General features: G+C 35.4%; 1 protein-coding gene across 1 annotated transcript in view; it reads right to left on the reverse strand.

Moving 5' to 3' along the window:
• The window catches only part of TBC1D15 (TBC1 domain family member 15), a 34,711-nt gene that overhangs the window by 3,640 nt on the left and 9,838 nt on the right, over window positions 1-21,233 (reverse strand). Inside the window, exons 2-14 of the mRNA XM_082280469.1 lie at window positions 19,997-20,095; window positions 19,678-19,752; window positions 18,810-18,948; window positions 16,783-16,993; window positions 12,656-12,755; window positions 11,382-11,579; window positions 9,776-9,904; window positions 8,096-8,199; window positions 7,734-7,828; window positions 6,210-6,326; window positions 3,601-3,701; window positions 2,802-2,901; window positions 2,344-2,441 (exon numbers count right to left, since the gene is read on the reverse strand). Of these exons, the coding sequence (XP_082136595.1) occupies window positions 2,344-2,441; window positions 2,802-2,901; window positions 3,601-3,701; window positions 6,210-6,326; window positions 7,734-7,828; window positions 8,096-8,199; window positions 9,776-9,904; window positions 11,382-11,579; window positions 12,656-12,755; window positions 16,783-16,993; window positions 18,810-18,948; window positions 19,678-19,752; window positions 19,997-20,095 (1,566 nt within the window). The remainder of the gene's footprint in view (window positions 1-2,343; window positions 2,442-2,801; window positions 2,902-3,600; window positions 3,702-6,209; window positions 6,327-7,733; window positions 7,829-8,095; window positions 8,200-9,775; window positions 9,905-11,381; window positions 11,580-12,655; window positions 12,756-16,782; window positions 16,994-18,809; window positions 18,949-19,677; window positions 19,753-19,996; window positions 20,096-21,233) is intronic.

Here is a 21,233-nt window from a genome sequence, read left to right on the forward strand (position 1 = left end):
TGAGTTTGAGAGGCACTGCTAAAATGTGCTGTAAGTAAACCCATCTGCTGACAGAGCAGTTTAACCCACACACAAAAGGCATTGCATGTAACATTGCAAATAACTGCACTCACATAACGTTTCTCAGCTTATCCACACAAGGGGGAATGTCACCTCTCTATCATGTACAACTCTGTCACAGAGCAATGAAACAACCACTTACATTTTCTACCACGATCTGATTATGGCTCTTGCTCAGGAACTGCAAAGGCTTGGAGTTAGCAGTTCTCATCATCTGGAGTAGAGGCTACCTCCCACCACCAAAGTGAATGGAGACGGGAGAAACCAGACTAGTGAAGAATCTTTCTCATTCCTTTTTTTGTGATAGAACACTGGAAATCATGAAGCCAGTGGGAACAGGGCAAAAGTGTCTGATACTAACTTAGTGTTTCATACAAGTCAGAGGACAGAAATGGAGATTCACAAGAACACCCTGAAATTAACAGATGAGACAAAAAAAGCCCCATAAGTCCTGGAACCTGGGACTGGAATCTCAGATGGTATCTCTTCTTCATCCCATTCTACGCTCTGCAAGTGCCTATGTCATAGGGTAATACTGCCTTCAAATGGATTCCCTCAATTCATGTGCTATTACAAAACAGCACGTGAGATTTGCTCAGCCAAATACCCAAAAAAGCAGTTAATTCCTCTATAAATGGAAATGGCCTCTTGTGCCTATAGCTTGCCTTTGTAAATCCCACTTACTTCACTGATACCAGTGGAGCTACATGGCTATGCACAGGAAAAAAAAAAACCACTGTAAGCTGGACTGATCAAGGGACACTGGCCTTTGCATAAACACATCAACATAATGCCTTAATCACTTTGTTTTAAAAAGGAAAACAAGATATTCCCTTTCTCATTCCATATCTCCTAGCAAAGAAATTGAATACTTGTAGTAAACATACATTATGATGTGCTATAAGGAACCTACAAGACTATCATATATCAACAGGTTTCCACTGTCTTCCTAAGAGAGGAAAAAAAATATTTGAGAGAGAAATATAGTGTGGTTTTTTTTCTGTATGCACACATATATACACATTAAAGCAGAGGTGATAAAAACATGCTAGCCTGGGACTATAAACTATTAAAAAAATATTGTTGTCGTCAACTTAAAAAGAAAAATTAGTCTTTAAAAAAATACCAAGAAGACAACATAATACTGGGGGAAAGAGCGCATGTCCCCTCTCAAATTATTGTCATTTTTACCGTGGAATAGGAGAATTCTTCTGGTTTAGTACATATTGGTTTCCTTATTTATGAATGTTATCCATAAAATTTTTTGTCCTCTGGCTGAAATACCACCACAATACTCTATGATAGTAAATTCCACTAACTGATGATAAAAAAGCTAAAATATATTTACTTTACAGTTTTAAATACTGGTCCTCCTCTTTATGTGACTCCTTTTTCATTAGTGGAAAAAGTGAATAAAAGTATCAACATTATTTTTCATCACACCAGAAACAACATTATTTCTCATTGTAGTACAAACTTTTTGCACCCCAGCCCTGTTCTTTTCATTACCCTTTTGTTCCCCAACACATGTGATGTTATGTCCTAGAAAATACTCCCTCTGTTCATCTGAACATTTATTCTCTTCTTCTGAGTTTCAGTGAATACTGTGCCTTGTTAAATGCATCTTAGACAATAAACCTGTACTGTTGACACACTTCTCAATTTTCTCGGAACAAAAAATTAAAGACAAAAATATTAGTTAATCTTAATTATTCCATCTGATCCTAAGATCACCTAAATCAAAAAAATATCCCATTAACGTGGAATTATCAGAACTTGAACATTTTGATGTTTTACATAATGTTATCTGGCATCACAAGGCCTTATCACCATGATTAACAATCTTCTGATATCATCCTCCTCATGGTTTTAACACAAACTACCCCGACAGTGCTTCATTCCACTTAATCTATAAAGAATCACTAATACGAAGAAATTAATCAAACAAATGCTCTTTCTTCTATCATGAGCTGTTTTCCATTAGCAGTTCACTGGTACTCTCCACTTACTATTTGCACTTAGGAGTCTCAATTGAAGGCTCCTGTCCAAATCTTTTTGCAAAAGCCAATTTATCCAAATAAGCTCTAGTAAGTATTTTTTCATTAACTTCCCAAGTTGTTCTTTAGGCTAAAAAGACATAAGAAATGCTCACTTGTCCTCAGATCATTGAACTAAATTTTTTTTTTAATTTATCAGAGCATTAAACACTTTGCAAAATGATCCATGTTTTTTGTTCTAAAGTCCAAAAACTGCTGGAGTTTGTGTGATGAAATATTTCCTTACCTCCCAGAGTCGAAGAATATCTTGAAAACTAAATTCCCTTTTAAATCTGATAAGAAGCCACCGGAAGCAAAAATAAAGGTAGCCTGAGTCTTGAGATTCTAGGAATAAGAGTGTGACATTTCAGAAGCATCAAATTTGGTTCAGACAACAGGTGAAAAAAAAAAAAAAAAAAAAAAGGCAAAAACCCCCACGCTTTACAGGTACATGCTCATACCACCAGTTTTTAAGATGGCAGCCCCCTTTCAGAATCAAAGATATTTGCCAGAGTATAGCATATTTTTTAAATTGCTAACAGGATGACCCTGTTTTTTCAATAAGCATGGAGCAATTATTGAAGTCTTTCAGGCATTATTAATTTACAAGTCCTGTACTCATATAATATTGGAATTATATTTAGACTGGTAAGGAACAGAATGCAGGAAGTTGTTTCAGTTACTGTGCTTGAATAATACACCTACCTAAATAACTGCAAAATCCACTGTCTAGTAAACGAAGCAAATGACTCAGCTGAATTAGTTGTGTCTTCATACCCTGCATCTGTTCTTCAAAATTCTGATGCTGTGTGGAATAAAACATTAGCACTGTCATTTTTATTAACTCAATTTTGAGATTCGCAGCTATTTTTAAAGAAGTTTTGTTATTGCAACAGTGGTTCTCACCCTTTAGATATTTAATATATGGATATTTAACTGTACTTCTATCTAATGAAATGTCTGCCTTTTAGTGAGAAGTTTAACTAAAGCAATGAACTGTATTTCTTTGCTAACATTTTTGTATGTAATAAATGATAGTTTAAATCGGCCTAAGCTCTGTACTTCCAAGCAGCATGACTGCACTCAAACAAAAAACCCAGCTTTTCTTTTACTTTCATATCAGTCACACACTCTTTTGCCACACACTCAAGTCATAAAAGCTTCAGTTTGCAGGAAGACTAAATTGCATTCAACAAAAGCCAAAAGGCAGGTATAACATGAAACCATTATCATGAACAAAATCCTGCTTGAGGATTCCTGATAAATACAAATTTGTCTGCGATGGTTACTTTGGAATACTTAAGGAGCCAAATATGTCTGCATTGTACAGCAATACTATTGCAAACCCACCATAACCTCAATCAACAAAAGCGTAGTGACTCCAAATATAAAATGACTGCTTTAAAAGAATTCAAAAAAGCCAATGAAATTTATAAAGTAAAATTAACCGCAAATACTATCTGTAGCTTATCTGTTTATGTGGGCTAAAAAAGTCTCATTTTACCATTTGATCCATGTATGATACAAAGCACCAAAAGGCATCTACTTCATTCTCCATAACATACAAGACAGGTGACAGCAAGTCGCTCATCCCCTGCACATAACCTTGATGGAGAAAAGGAAGAAAAGGTGGGGAAAAGCAAATAGGAATTTAAACTCAGCAGTTAAACCGTAATTTTTCAAGTGTGATGAAAGACTGAATAAAACAAATGTTAGCACATACAGATACTGTAATTCTCCAATTTAACTACCAGCAAAGATAAATTTTTATTAATAGGCACCAGCACCCAGGAGGTCTGATAAGATATATCAGCCATTTCTGCCAATCTAAAGAGAACATAAAGCAAACACACTGTTCCAGTAGTTGTTAAAATATGTACAAACTGAGTTTGTACACAATAGATTTTTAGTAAAAATGTTCCTATTTACAACTCAGGAGCATATATTGATATTTTTAAGATTAAGTCTATACCTTGCACCATCACAAATACAAACTTGTATATAGCCTCCTTTCTATTTGTACTTGGTTACTTTCTTCTAGACATTTAACAATTTTGAATATTTTCCCACTCCCCCACCCACCCCCAAATGAAGATTTTCTTCTCAAATTAATTTAAAGAGATGTTGAGTTGCAATTGCAGAAAAACACATTGCGACAGTTCTTATGAAGAAAAGTACTCACACACTCTCAAGAAAAGATTTCATTTAACTGGAGAAGGAAATGCCCACTAAAGCGTATCATTTTTATCCACAGCTGTAAAATTTTAGTTGTATAAAAAAAGTTTTTCAAATTTTTATAGTTTTTTAATGCCTCTTCCAGCTTTCTTGTTTGCAATTAAGTCCATTTAAGTAGAGGATAATGATTTTTACAGGTGGTTTTTCCCCTTCTTCCCAACTCTTCCTATTACCACTGATGCTAGTGTCAGCTTATCTACTGCCCTATTGTTGCTGACCTCCCTAAATAAGAGAACACATTTATGTGTATATCTATCATCAATGATTGGTTCAACATAACATTTCTCAGTTGGCTGACTTTATTTCTTAATGATGTAATTGTAACTGTGTAACTGAAAAGAGGTTTAGAGTAAATAACTGAAAATATGGAGCAGCTGCGAGACGAAAAATAGAATAAGTAACAGCAAACAGTAAATAATTAAAATGTTAAAAGAAAAAGAAGTTTTATTCCCCACATATTTAATGCTACAGCTAACTAAAACTAAATGCAGAGAAAATTCTTTTCAAGACAATTTAAAAGTCTATTTATTAATAAAACCAATCTCATTAATGCAGACTTATGGAATTAATTCAGAAAAATATTCTGCTAACAGCTGTTCTGTCCCCTCCCCTATCTGGCAGTTTGTGGCATTATTCAGACCCCTCTAAAGCTGTTGTGAAAAGATTACGAGCAGCACTGTACCAAGGCAGAGAAGCCTTGGACAGTTACTATGTCAAATTTACTGTATTTCCACTATTCCTGCCTGTTTACAAAACAGAAGATTTATCCACTGCGTACATTTAAGCCATCTAAACAATGTTTTTAACAGAGTGGGTGGTGAATCTGCTTTAATTTTGCCTATAATGTCACTGTGCATTAATGAATGTTGAAATGTGGAAAGAGGTGAAACAGAGCTACATATTTAAAACATCAGTTTCAGTTTTCTCTTTCTTCAAGCCAAAGATCAAGACTCTCTTTCAGAGAGAACAAAAGCCAAAAGAACTAGAGCTCTGCAGCATGTTTACTAGCATTAAAGATTTATTCTTACTTTTTGTTTTCAAAATCTGGCATGAAGTGGCCTTTCAGAATCCCGAAACTTTTCTGATACAGAATACCCAAAGAAACTCCAAAGCACACAACAGCCAAATGTCATGCCAGGGTGGAGAGGGAACCAACTACAAGTATCTTTTCCCTCCCTCCCAAGACAATTAACAAGAAACCAAGACTTAGCCATCACACTAACACTGCGTTTAAAGCAAGATGTTATATGCTGTTTCCTCTGCAACAGATGCATGTACTAAAATGTAATTTTTGACAGATTGCTAAGTGCACTTCCCAAGAACCAGCTTTTAAAATATTCACAAGAACACCATGTTTACAAACAGTTGGTTCAGCATGCTGAGCTTTAATTACAGCAGTGGCAGCTGGCTTATAATTTTTATTGATATATCAGTCTTAAAAATATATATAACACTCAAGCTCCAAAGACCCAAATCCATTTAAAACTCTGAAAAGCAAGCCTACTTCAATTCTATGAAAAAATTTAACACAAAAAAAATCTAAACCAAAAAACTTAATGAAAACCACACAAAAACCCCAAAAACAACAAAGGAACCTCACAAGAGGTCTGTGGTGAAGACAAGCTACCACTTAATTCCCAGTCCCACCACAATTGATGAGTTCAGATGGCTGAGATAAGCATCAAATTGAAGAGAGGAAGAAAAACAGAACAAAGTTATCTATATTATTAAATACTATAAAATATGAAATCTTGTTTAAAACATTTACAAAAAGCATTGTAATCAATACAAGTTCAATTCTATTAGTAGGACTTAACACCAGCAAAGCTGCATATCAGAAGCTAAAAAGGTTTTCACATTCAGAGGGACACAACTTACCTAAGTCGAAGTCATACATGCAATAGGTCATCAAAATATCGTGAAGTAAAATCAGTCCTGGATTATCTTCACCTTCATAGAACTTATTTGTTCGATCTGTCCTGTTTACATCTTTTTCTAAGGAAACAGTCCAGATTTAAAAACACTTTCAAAACCAGTCCTACAAAGCCAGTATCAAATTAATTCAGAATGTCTAAGCTGATGATTTCTTCCTCAAACACTATTGCAAAGGTTTGAAGTGTTTGAGACAACCGCATAACTGAATGCCATTTCAAAATAAAGAATATTTTAAAATAAAGAAAATCCTTCCTATCTGCAATGAAAGAATTTGCTTACAAACGTATTTTAAAGTTTTCTGCCTTTTCTTTGATAATACATTTTATGGAAAAATTCCTGATTATAATTCAGCAAAAATGTTTTACACTTAAGAGGATTAAAAACAATTTTATGCAAGTTAACTCTACAATGCCATTTATGAATACTGATGTGATGCAGCACAAGCCATAGTTGGAAACATCCCACATGATCAGCTCAAAGACACTGTGACAGTTCATAAAAGCACGTTTATAAATACTGTTTAACAAAGTTCCTGTAACTCATAGCAGATGAAAGTGCCTCTTTCATCAGGCAGTTTTGATGCCTGAAACACACCAAGCACACTGCATACTCTTTAATAAGGTGAAATTCAAGACCAATATATTTTGAAATTTTGCAAAATTTTGAATGCAGTTTGATAAAAGGAGTATTTTGTAGTTTTGGATCTATTTTACTACATAACCCTAATATTGTCACATACATTTCAAATGCTTAAAAATTAAAATAATTGTTTCCACAGAAACATTTGGCCTTTTTTGAACTCTGAATATTATTTTTTTCTGTTAACATTCTCTAAAAATGTAGTTTATTAATCTACCAAGACTAGACTTTGACCCTTTCAGCTTGCCTGTTGAATAACTGCCTGAAATAAGTTTAGTCTTTCTCTCAGAATAACACAGAAATCTTGGCCTATCTTCTGAAAAAATATTTAGTAATCCTAAACATTGGTGCCCAAATCTCACTACCGAAGAGAACTGAGGACACAAACTAATACCCAGCATAATTTGATGAAATTTTTAAAAGTAGGGGTAAAACTCCAGAAGTCAGTCTGCACATACACAAATCCCTATAAAAAAATACAAAATATGAACAGACACATTTTCACATTCTTGTTGTATGTCATTTTTTTAACATTTCCAGTAAAAACACATCATGACATAACACAAAATGAAGAGTCTTGTGTTGCTAAGTAAAGGAAGTTTAAAAAGCCAGACAGTTTGTAACGCTGATATGTAAAGCTCTGAATTACTCTAGTTGAGAAAGTTTTAATATTAAGTATATAACCAAGTTTAGACACCTCTGAAAAGAGCAATATGTTCATTTTCAGAGCCTCTTCATGCAGGCTCTTCAAAAGGGTACTTTTTTCAATTTCATACTAACTTGTAAAAGTGTGTGTGCAGTTAGGTAGGCTTCTAAACATGAATTTACCTATAAGACTCCGGTAATCTCTTAATCTTGAATTTCGCTTTTCCTGTTCCTCACTGACAGATTTCCACTGCAGTTTCATCCTGAAATATTCATCCCTGAAGAAGAAAGACAATTTTGAAATCAAACAGCCACATTTCTTTTTTTTATATAAGTATTCATTCATTCCATTTATTCTTTGAGATAAATGGAATAACAACACCCTGTTTACGTAATGTCTTGAGTATAGCAATTTTTAAAAATGTCACATGTTCTTGCATTCAACAATTTTAGCAGCTGTCTTTCAAAAGGCTTTCTACATCACTATGTCAAAAAAGATGCAGCTTTTAAATTTATTTTCTAAGAAAAAAAGTCACTGTACTCACGTTTTCCTTTTTTGCAGATTTGCTCTCTCTTCTTTACTACTATTCCAAGGAAAATACCCCAAAAGAAATTTCCATGCCTCTTTTCTCAAAGTATGGCAGAGACCCTATGGAAAAATGGAAATGAAGCATCAACAGTAAGTATTTCCATGCTGGGAGGAAACATTCCTAGAGTGATACAACACTTCTCAAAGTAGCATCTTCAAGTTGATTTCTTTTTACATTACAGCCAAGTCTCATGTCCTGACTACAGTATCACACTGTGAGGAAACAGGAGGAAAAGAGTATGGTTAAGCAGGAAACTGTAGAAGCACTGGATTCACACTTAGGTAAAAAAAAGAAACTTTAGAAAATAATTTTCTTCCTATATTTTTGCTTCACTGTTAAAAGGCATCACAGACTTTAAGAAGCAAAAACAGAGTACCTTTAAAGTTTGTGTATATAAATATAATGCTGCTTCTGGTTACAATTATCAAACTTCTGGTCTTCCTACAAAGTGATCTTGATGACTAGTCTTCCATTTTTTTGTTTTTTTAAACAAATATTTTCATCTCACAAGACATGGCCAACCTTCAATGAATCTTTCAGTCAAAAATACTAGCATCTACTCAAGAAGTCTGCTTGTCAGAAATCTTTCCAAGTAATGCTCAACATTTTTAGATGATAAAAATGTATGGAGCTGAATCATATCCTGCTCTCATCAAGAGAGTTTCTTGCAACTCCTGCAGTACAGTCATAAGAATAAGGAACTTTTGCTATGAGAGTCCCCACTTTGGGGATCTTTAGTCATAAGTAAAATAGAGCACTCACTCTCCTGGCAATGGGAAGAGATGACAGGAAAGTGGGCTACAGGAAGAAAGGCTTTGCAGTAATTCTCGTGATTGTGGAAGGGTCCTTAATTGGGCACATCCGGAACACAAATATTAAGGAACAGTCACCAGAAAGGGCCTCGTTTTCGCCCTACCCCCTTTACAGTATATTACTTAGTATTACTTAGTAGGTATAGGTCTTTTAAAAACCAGTAATATCAGGGTTATCATTCTCTACTTCTGCTTGCAAACATGCATCAGCAGGTACACAATAAATGCATTAAGGCAGCTAGATTCCCACCAAAATACAGAAATACTGAAGTAACATTAGGTAGAAAAGCTACAGGACATAACTAGTTTTCAAAATTTCCATCACTGAGACTAAATTCACATTCATATTGCATAACCCCTCAGTTCAATTAAAATATCAGCAAAAGTGTTTAGCACTGCTCTGATGAGGGTCAAATCCCAGCAAACAGTTGGGCAAAACCAGAAGGTTTTGCTGGAGAAGGATAAGAAAAAACCTTTTAAGGGAAAAGAATAAACCAAATATCCTAACACTGAAACACTGGTCTTTTCCTGAAAGCCACTTTCATTTGTTTTATCACTTAAGCTTCCTTATTTTCAACTCACTTCCTTTAGCTAGCCACAAGATCTCTCTCCTTGTAGCACTTTATATAGCTGCAAGACTGCTGAGGTATTTGACTGGCATGAAACCATGCTTTATGAAGTCTCTCAATAATGTCTGGGTCATGCTCAAAGTTCTACATGAAACATTACAAGTGTAATGAAAACAGCATAACTGCGGTTTGGGAAGAAAAGTAAAAGCCAGAATCAAGTCAGAGGTCTTGCTGAAATTAGAAAAAAAAGTTACCCCTTTGAATATCAATTGCTTTATGTAGTCAACATCTAAAATTCTTCCTTCAGAGTCCATATTCTTAGCCCATTCTTCAGCTGACACAGGCTCTCTTCTGCTAACTTCAGGCTGTTTCCCTAAGTCGATCTGAAACACACACAAAGGCATTATATGAATCCCAGTGAAGTGCTTCAGTAGTCGCAAACAACAGCAGAAATGGTACTAAGCTTGCCAGTTTCTTATACTCAGTGCAACTACACTTCCACATGCACATACCTCAGTCAGCAACTCTAAGGATCTAAGTTTGCATCCACATGAGCAAGTAGTGTGGGCCAACACAAGCAGATCTTTAGAGTAAGACACTTGGTGCTGAGGACCTGGCTATACATCTTAATATTTCAGATTCTGGAGGATCTAAGTGTATTTTAAATAACCTTCTCCACAAATGCCTCTGAGCTAGCTTCCCATAAACTAATGCAACACAGCAAACACAGACAATAAGGAGCTCCACTTCACAAACACATTCCTGATACACGAGTGCATCTTAAGAGAGAACTGAAAACCAGCTTGGGTTCAGAGATGGGATTCCCTACACAGACTGAACAATGTGACTGGAAAGATCAGTTTTGGTACACAGCCTCTTAAAAAACCCCATGTACTTTCAGAATTTATAACACCCATCCAAAGTTTCAGTTTGTGCTTAGTCTCTCAGTTCCCAAATTGCATGTCTAAGTATGGGAGAGTTCAGCAGACAGGAAATCCTCACTTCCTAACAATATTTTTATGATAGCAACCCCCAAACCAATTTGTGTTTCAACCCTTTAGAAGTCCAAGGCATTTGTCAGATTAAGACATATAGGTCAATGTTATTTTCCATATATAGCATTTGTTATACTTTTTCTCATTGATAAATTAACTAAGTGCTAGGCAGCAACTTCTTAGAATTACATAGCTCATGCAGCTACTGCTGCATAGATATTAACACTAGCTTGAACTCAAAAAATCCCCCATACAAAACAGTTTAATGTTTTAAAAATATGTAAGCTGCTTAAAAAATAATCTCAAGCATTTAAAAATAAACCTTTTCCACCTATCTGTAAAAGACTCCAATAGGTGTCCACAGTGATTCATGATCCAGTTATAAGTTCATTCTAGGTTTGGTTCAAATCGTACATAAATCTGTAATTTATACACCCTAGACATTAATCATCCAATTAAGTATTTTGTTACTTAATTGTAAAAGTAACCGAAAAAGAAACTGAAATGTTAGGAATGATTAGCCAAGAAAGCTGGTTATTAACCTGCCTTCTCCAATTTTACTTAGCATAGCTCTAACTGACCTCACTGAACATAAAATCAGTCACTTTTAAAGGCAGTGCCTCTAACATACTTATAGTCACCATTTCATTAATTACAAACTTCCTTTCAAAGGAAAACTTGCATTTGCATGCATAAAAATGACATATTCAAAAGTAACTGATGATGGTCTTAACTCCTGAGAATAAATGGTAATATGCCACAATTGCATAAACAATATAATTCATCATGCTTCAAGTCCTACCATTCTTTTAAAGAAGTGCATAAAAACAATCAAGGCATCTGTATCATTAATTTATAGACTCACTCGTGTAATGACTTCAAATCCTGGTTCTTCCTGCTGATTTATCTTCAGCCCTGGAATGGTATCATTGAGAAAGTCTGCCATTTCTGATGGTGGTCGCCTTTGATTTGATGGATCACTTGAACGTAAACTACCAACAATATAGTTTGTGACTTTGGAAAATTTTCCCATTGTTACTATGTATGGATCTTTCTTCCATTTCTGTTATAACAAGGAAAACAAGCAAAACACAAACATTTGTGTTTATAATATATTTGTAATATATATATATTTGTAACTCTTTTACTCAAAGCAAAGCATCAGGAAAAGTACTGTAGATCTCAAAATTATTTAAGTTTCATGTATTGGTAGTAATACAGAACAAGCATCACATGATTAAAAAACATATTTTAAGTATGAAGATAATACTGCTAATTGATCTGAAAGACTGGATACCAGTGGTCTCAGTAAGTACTGACCTAAGTATAGAAGTGGACCAGATCCACTGTTTACTAAACAGTGATTCATAGCACAGAACAGCTACCTTATGCCCAGCTTCCCTACCCTCACAGAGAGAGAAAAAACAGTCTGAACCATCATGTACTCTGCTAGGAATTTCACACAAATCTTGATTTGACAACTAAATACAGAAACTAATGTAATTAATTCATGAAGATTTTCTTTAATTAAACAGATCAGTGGGTCAACACTCTGGCCTCATTTAAGTCACTCAAGTTTTGCTGCTGACTTTCACAAGTCCATAAGCTCCACCAAATGACAAGCAGTTGTAGTATTAAAAAACCCCATCGTTCTAGCCAATATTGTCCTCTCTGCTGCTGTACTTCCATCATCCCTTCAAAAGTTTCAGAAAATATCAATGAAAATAATATTTAGTCAAGGAAAACTTAGAAATTATAAATAATATGTTTCAGTAACTCCTAAAATTTTTCCTTTCCCCCTTTTCTAAAACTTTCTGTACCCAAATGTATAGAATCACAGAGAACATGAACTTGAATAGGTTTGAAATAATACCACAGAAAAGTTAAGAAATTATTACATCATAGAAAACAACTTAAAATTAAATGTACTTTCCATAGTAAGCATTTGGATTAGGATACAGTCAATGCTTCAACAATGGCATTATTTTTGGCAATAATTAACAACAATATCATAAATAGAATTTTTGCTTCTACAATGGCATTAAATCATACTCAGCGAATATTCCTGTGACATGGTAGGGTGGATTTTTTTTTTTTAATATATGTCTTCAGAATAAAAAATTCAAAGATAATACATACTTGTAATAAGCCATATGATGGTTCATCAAAGAGATTTTCAAAAGACTGTGACAGTGACTTCTGAGTCTTCACAAGAAGAACCCGTTCATCATGTGGAGATCTGCAATAAAATTAAAAAAGGGTGTCTGGGTGCGATCAGGCTTTTCTGTAAAGTTTTCAGAATATTTACTGGTTTCTTGAAGTCGCATTTCAGACTTTGTAAAAAAAAAAAAAAAATTTTATGCAAGATCATTCTTGGTCCTCAGCACAGGTTAACAAACTAATGCTACACAAAACAGGACCTTCATTTTTCAAAAGATTAGTAATTTCCGTATTAATTCTGAATTGCAATATTTAATTCCCTGAAAAATAAAGCTTTAGAAAATGTTTTGAGAAATTATTCTGGAAGATAACTCCATTTACATGTAGGTGACAAAATTATCTTCAAGTACAGTTTTCTGGTTTTGACAATGGACAAAAAAAATGTGACACAGGAAATATAGTGAGACACAGTCAGCCTCAACACAATATAATGCTGATACTCCTTTAACATAACAGAGGAAGTGAAAAGAGCCTATGGCACCCATACAGTTAAGGAATTCTTTCTACCAGTTCGTAAATCTTACATTATGGCACCCTGTAAAACATTATGTTAAGGAATACAAACTGCTTTTCAATGTATGAAAGCACATCAACAAATTGCTAACCAGTAATACTACAGCAGATCCTGTCAGAATAATTCTAAGGTTCATACTGATAGGAGCTTAAAAGACACCAGAGCCACTGTACTGTAAAACAGAACCATCTCAGTACAGCCCTGCAAATGTATTTCTGTGTAGACTCCAAAAGCTTAACAAACACAAACCTGATTTGGCCTGACTCACTGTATTTGTACACTCCTGCTCAATACAACATTTGCTCCTCAACAGGGTTCCGTAGGCAGATGAAAATAGTGACAACAAAGGCAGCGAAACCACGCTGCTCCTAGTAATGAATCTGTTCTTCTGCTCTCGCACCTACTTCCCCCTGCAACATCCATTTTGTCCCCTTCTTCAGCACAGGCACCCCATTACTTCCTTAAGCAGCTGCTGAATCACCAATTTACTGTTCAGCAGGTGACAGAACAGAGAACAGCTCAGAAAGTGGGCTGACATTCAAGCCTTGGAGTTTGTATCCAGGCAGGAGAAGGCCAAGCACTTTGCCATCTGACCCTAATCCACTGCGCACAGACTTACATTTACAAAATACCTCTCTAATGCTCTCTCACAAAGTTTAAATCCACTATTTCTAGTCTTTGAAAGAAAAATTACTTTTCTTTTTATTAGCACCTGCATCATGTACCACATTATTGAAGTCAAAGATAAGAACTTTAATAAGCCTTATCTCTTTACCATTCCAACAGGACAGGACACTGTTAACGCTGACGGATATGAAATGCAACAAGAGATCTTATTTTGAGACAGTCAGACATCACAGTCATAGTTCTGAGGCAGCAACAGTTAATGAAGCTCAACTAGCTTTTTCTAAAAAGCAGCACAGGGGCAAAGGCTGAGTCATGTATTATGTTTTCCTTAACTAAAAGAACTAAAACTTTGTACCATATCTCCCTTTTAATTACACACACTTTCTGGACAGTCAGGCGGGCATCAACACCTGCTTATTTAATGTTTATTTATTCATTGAATTTGTGAGCTATACACTTTCTTAAACTTCCTCATAGTCCTGCGACTTAGAAAGTGTCATCTGTGCACATGGTATTTTTTCAATATTAGACTGGTGCAACTAAACTAGAAGGCACATAATCCTTAGGGCAACAAATTACCACTATTTTGTACGAGTTTAGCTGCTTCATGCTGATTTCAGCAATGACGTGATATTTTATAGAGAATGGTGTTAGAGAAGGGGAAAATCTTTTTAGGTAATAGGAACATAAGGAAATACCTACAACATAAAGATAATTTACAGAGAAGCTAAAATTTCTGGCTTAATATTAATATCCCACGTTTTAAAAAATAGAAGTTGGGATAAAAAGTAATTACACTGCCAAATATTTCCTTGTGTCATCCAGACATCTGAGTAAACGTACATTATATACTAAGATGACCTTAGATACATTATATACTAAAGAATGAATAACCATTAGGAAACAACAGAACCATGCAGACTGACTCTGTCATTTCCATAACTTGGATGGTCCATTTTTTCTTTTTTCTTTCCTTAACAAAAATAAACATCATAATTCATGACTAGATGACAGAAAAGAATTTGGTGACAGAAGAGACCTTAACTGAACAAGAAAACTAAAACTGGAAGTTCCTGCTCTGGTCTTAAAGTCATCCAAATTTAATTTCCACAGCTGCCATTGCTTTTTGCTTTAAAGTTCCTGAAGTATCTGCTCTTGCATTCATTAATGCTTACAGCTGTTCAAGGTGGCAATACCAAGCAGCACAGCACATCCTGCAAACTTGAACATCACCTCAAGTTTTGCTTTTGTCTTATCCCAGCAATTAGTTAGAAAATTTGAAATATGTTGCTGCAGTACACAGGCAACCGATCACACAGATGTGGTATAAAGCTTTCTGCGACTCATCCTGTAACACAAGTCTTTTTCCTGTGTTTGCTACATCAGTTGCTCCCAAAAACTGCCCCAGCTTACCAGCAGCTAGGCAGAAGGTATCCACAAATAAGTAAACACAGCAGAAAGGAACAGTTTCCTTAGAGAAAAAGGGAGGGAGGTAGGGGGATGGCAGGACAACAATGTTTCCCTATGCCTGCAGAGGCTGGGAAATTATGAAACTAAATGAAAAGAAGTTTAAGGAAGGACTCTCTGGAAACCTAGAGAAAAAAACCCTCAGGTTTTAAGATGAAGTTGTCATACAGGATTTTCTAATCTACAGTTGTACAGAGAATATTCCTATTTACAAGTTCATCTTGTCCTCCTAATAGCCTCTCCTTTGGTCTTCCTGACTTTTCCCCTTACAAAGCTCACATAAAATGTTACAGCCAGTACCATTCCACCAACTGGACACACTGACCCTGCTACCTTCTCCAAGCCGCTGAAAACTGGTTATCACAAACCCCAACATCACGTCTTGAAACTGTCAAAGCCTTTCACAAGTCAGTTCAATAAATATACACCACTCATGTCCTACTGGCTCGTTCTCCAGCCAAGTATTCCTCAGTATTGCTCAGCATCAGCCTGCCCTACTTGTTGAAAGCATCTCTGACCTCAGTGATGCTACCAATGTGAGAAGAGCCCTCTGTAAGGATTCCTACAGCCATTTCACTATCCACCTTCAAATCTGTCATCAGACTACTATGTTGTGACAACAGCAAAACACTTTTGAAAATAGAATACATGTTACACAGCAAATAATCATATCACATCTCATTTCTTTCTTCATATTCTATCTAATGTTATTTACCTATTGTCTTCTTAAATTATACTTATGCCTACATGACGAGAGCAGAAAATTTTATTTTATTCTGCACTTATGCCATGCTGATCAAAAAGGCTTTAATCTTAGTAAAAAACCTGGATGTAACACAATACAAATACACAACAACCCCAAAGTATTTAATAGTATGGTAGGGTCTTAACTATATTTACACTCAGAAAGGTGGTTTGTGCAGTAAAGATCAAGAGCAAAACACTGACCAGGCAAGAAATTACAGGGGAACAGAACTGTGGAGGAAAACATTTATATACCAATTGATTTAGTTGACAGTACTGTAAGTTACATTGCACATTCATGCAAATATTCATAGATATTTTGCACAAAGGAGGCAATCTTAAGTTTTAACACAAATTATCCCATTTTATAGAAGTAGTTCATGAAGGAGTTAACTTTTACACTGCATGTTCACAAGAAGCTTCTGCACTCACTAGAGGGAGCAACTGAGGCATTTGGAGCTAATAATACTTCAGATTCTAAAATACTTCATAAACCAGTCCAACAATTTCAAAACTTCAGCTTACGTTCCAAATGCATACATGAAATCAGAGTTTCAGTCACCTTGAAAACTGATTCTACTAATAAAAAAAGGAAGAGAAAAACAACCAGGAAGTATTAATCTGAAATTCATTATGTGATTTAAGTAAACCAATCATCTGTATTTTACAGAACTAAGAGTTGTCTGATACTTACTCATTCAGTACAACGTGCTTTTCAAGACATTTAATCAATGGTTTGCTATCTCCATGATGAAAGTGAAGAGCTGGAAGCTTCACATCATCCTTCAGACAGAACACCAAATAAGACCATCCCATGCCTTCTTTGTTTTGTTTGATTGATTTCAGATCTGTCAAACTGAACAGGAACGACCACTTGCTTTCACCATTTGAATGAGTTGTAGCATCTTAAAAACAAAATCACCACACGATTTCAGTTTGACTTTCAGTGTTAGCAATTATAAACGCATTATATCTGTCACTGTTCCTAAAAAACAAACTCAAAACACCAGCATTGGCTCTAATAATAAAATACGCAGTGAAACTGCTATTTCTGGATTTCTCTTTGAGCCTCCTTGTCTTCTCCTGACTTGTAGAACACGAAACAAGTCCATCAGACTGCTCCCCTAAAGCTGTACCTACAGTTTCTAGGAAAAGGTTTTTCACCCAGAGGATGGCTGGACACTGCAACGGGCTCCCAGGGAAGTGGTCATGGCATTAAGCTTAACAAGAGTTCAAGCATTTGGACAACACTCTCAGGTATATGTTGTGATTCTTGGGGTTGTCCTGTGCAGGGTCAGGAGATGGACTTTGATGATCCCTGTGGGTCAGCTGCAACACAAGATAACTCAAGATCCTACAACAGAAGTGATCTAGCAGTTAAATGTACAACTGCTGTATCAAATTCCAGCAGCAAGCTAAATCCAACCTGCACCTCCACCAGATAGTGCTACTTACTCCAACTAAACGTGATATGCACTACAATCCTGTAACCTATATACTGCCCACAGTTACTAGCATGTGTTGTGTAAGGCTGCTACCAAAGTAAGGGCAAAGGAATTGGAAACCTCCCCCTCACCCCTTCCTCCTGCACTGTGCAAGTTTGTATACATGCTGTGCAAGACTGTATTTATTCAAGGAGAAGGGATTAAAGTGTACTTTACCAGAGGACACAAAATTGCCAGCATGTCTAGAAGGAATTTGGGACACCCCCTGGCCTGCTCCCATCAAATTACAGCAATTGCAAATAAGCAAGAAGTGGCAGAGAGCATAATCCTAGTCAGTAGTGCTCAGTGACACTCACTATGGATGAAGACACACTGATGACTGGAGATGAAAAAAACAATACAAATTAGTGATGTGATAAACCATCTTTACTCAACAGAAATGCTCGAGTGTGTGTGTGTGGGTGTATATAAAAGCCAAGGACTGTGCTTTACCCAAAAACATTCATAATCTGACATCCAAACCCTGCACTCATACATGACAGAGATGACATTTAAAACCATTATAAAGATGGTAAAACAAGCACAATAGTCCCCAGTTATAGGTTGCATACATGGATACATGAATGCATTTTCCATGTATAATACAGGGAAAACAAGTATTACTACAGAAAAAACACTATGGGAGAATCAGAGAGAAAAAGATTACTTGAGAATCACTGTTCTTTCATCACAACTCGTTTTTCAACATCTCTACTGAGACATTATAACAAAAATGGTGTAGCTATAGAATTACTTTGCCCAAGTAAAGAAAGACCATATAAAAGACCAATGTACATCATAACTGTACATTCCATCTCCCCCTGCTGCTGAAGTATGGAAAGGCATTTGAGTAGTAAACCACTTATTTTTCCATTTTCATCTCTAACATGACACCTAGTTCAAATTCCATTTGTTTCAAAGAATGCAAGCCCAATGCAGATAAAACTGCTACGACACCTAATTATGAAGCACGCAATTAGATTTAATGGTCATTTTCAATACAATTCTCTAGCAATTCAAAGAAAAAAATAGAGGCAGATGACAGCTATTCCATTTGTGCATTTTTTTCCACACCCAGAGATTCACTTCTTACCACAAATGAATCCCAGCCTTTCAAGTACTAATAAATTCCATTTTACTATATCTAAAAGGCAATTCCTCAGTTACAAGTTACCATCATGGAAAAAAACCAAAACACCCTACAAACAAAAAAGCCCTCCACATTTTTTTTAAGTACCTCCATTTGAATGAGGTTTCTTCTTAAAAGAGACTGTGGTGACCATGTCCCATTCTGCTTCATAACTACTCGGACGGTCTGCTCCTCGGGAACATTTTTCTTTAGGAGTTTGAGTCCACTCCACAACAGAACTGGAATCCTGAGAAAAACAACAAAAGCAGCTATCAAAAAACACAAGGCATGAAAATTGACCTAGTTTCTCAAACTCAACATGAAGAATCAGCATCTTTATTTCGTAGATTAAAAGAAAATGTATTGAAATCCTCAGAAACATGATACAGTTCAACACAGGAAATTTGGACTTATGACTATGTGGATTTAGTCAATAAATTCCAACATCTTAGAATATCCTTGCCTCTCCTGCAGACCCTATGAACATAACAAACTTTTCATTTAAGTGTAAAACTTGAATCTTTTTTATTTAGTCACATCCTCTTAATATTGCTCAAATACCACATATCACTGCATCTTGAAACCCCCACAGACTTCTATTTTTATTTTGCATTAGAACAGCACCTCTCACTTTTGTATCTAACTATGAAGAGTGAATCACCAAACTACAACACAGTAGATGCAGAAGGACTGGTGGCTGTGATATACTTACACTCCATTTGGTCTTTACTATTCATAGTTAGACCCCTACTATTTTATTTGTGAACCAAGTAAAAACTAAATACAGTCAACCTACGCATGTATCCTAATAACCTGAACTGGGCTGCAGTCTGCAAATAAGATTCCTACATAAAGCTATTAATACCAATGACAAATAAGTTTTGCTTCCAGTTATGAGATCACCTACACATTAGTTAACACAAAATAAAATCTCTGGTGAAATATAATGAAGAACACCGATAACTAACAAACAAACCTTTCCAGCACAGAGGATATTGGAAGTGTCCAAAGTCTCATCCAGTGGTCTCCAGTCTACTACTACTTCATTTTCCTATAATAGAAATCACAAAAAATTCAACACTACACAGCAAAGTACCTATTGCCATATATAGTCATGGTGTGATTATGGTACAACTTACAGATACATGTAAATGATGAGGACAATGTCAAACACAATGTGATGCTTGTTCATTTACAAAATCCTGCACTTAAAAAAGGCATTTAAGATTTGCCAAACTTGTTATGTGCTTTGCCAACAAATATACAAAGTTTCTGTAACTGTATTATGCAAATACCTTTTCTATGACACGCAGTATTCCTGCTATTAAGCTGTCCTGGTCATCATTTTTTCCACAGGAGGAGTGAATGAAAACTCCTTCTTGCTCATATACAACCTATAACAAAATGAGTAATGAAATTAAAAAAACAAGGTTTTAAAATCATTAGAGTTATTTATCTCCCTGTGGTACTCACTATCATTTTGACTCGCCTACAGAAGTTGAAATAAACACCTCTATCTTGTTAGGCGTTTTGTTATGAAGAGTCCAAGATCTGAATCTTCCACTTACTTAAATCAAGAAACAATAGAAAATGGAACTTGTCAAACTTCCCCTCTAAGTAACATACTGACTAATACTACTTTGTCAGAACACCACAACAAAATGCATTCAGTACCTAGTATCTTTTAAATCAACAGGCACAGGCTCAATGGAAGTCCTACACAGCTTTTAAAACATTAAAAGGCTTTTTTATATAGTCTGCCTTTCTGCCACTTGCCATTAGGCATGTTGAAATTATACTAATTTAAATTAAAAATGGACCAAATAGTGTAAAAAGATGAACTCCAGAGAAATAAAAAACTGCACCCTGAAATTATATGCCTAATTCTACATTCAGGGTCAGTGGCAAAGATTCAATCTGAAAGGTAGAATATGTAACAGTTGGATAAGAAAGGCTTGTAGGAGTGCACACGGCCCACATAACTTTTGCATTTAAGCATTTGCAAAACTCTTCACAGTATTCTGATCATGCTTTTATAAAAAAATAAAATAAAATCAGAGAACCCTTGGCTGTCAAAATTCAGCAGGCTTTTCAAAGTTACATACACATACTCTTAAAAGCTCTATAAATAATGTAAATGGGTTCTATTTTACACAGCTCTAAGAGTGAAAAGTCCCTTAGATTTTGTGGAAGTGAAATAAATCAAATAGTAACAGTAATTGTTTCAGAACTATTTTCATTTTCACACCAAGCTGTGAACACTGCCTTAAGAAACATATTTTTAAAGGCAAAGCCTGGCAATTTTTAACTAATCAGAGACAGATATTGTATTTCTTTAGTTCTAAAATATCAGTATCTATTTTTCTCATTTGTCAGCTTTTTACAATCATTACATTTGCAGTCAGGCCAGTAAACCAAAAGGTTAGGTGTGTAAGCTTAACTAGCCAGATGAGAAAACGCGGCAAAGAAAAAAAAAAGAGCAATAAAATTCACTTAACTCATGCTTTCTGCTTTAGTTTTACTTCAATTTCT

The sequence above is a fragment of the Coloeus monedula genome (assembly GCF_965178545.1).
Source record: "Coloeus monedula genome assembly, chromosome: 4".
NCBI classification, from domain to species: Eukaryota; Metazoa; Chordata; class Aves; order Passeriformes; family Corvidae; genus Coloeus; species Coloeus monedula.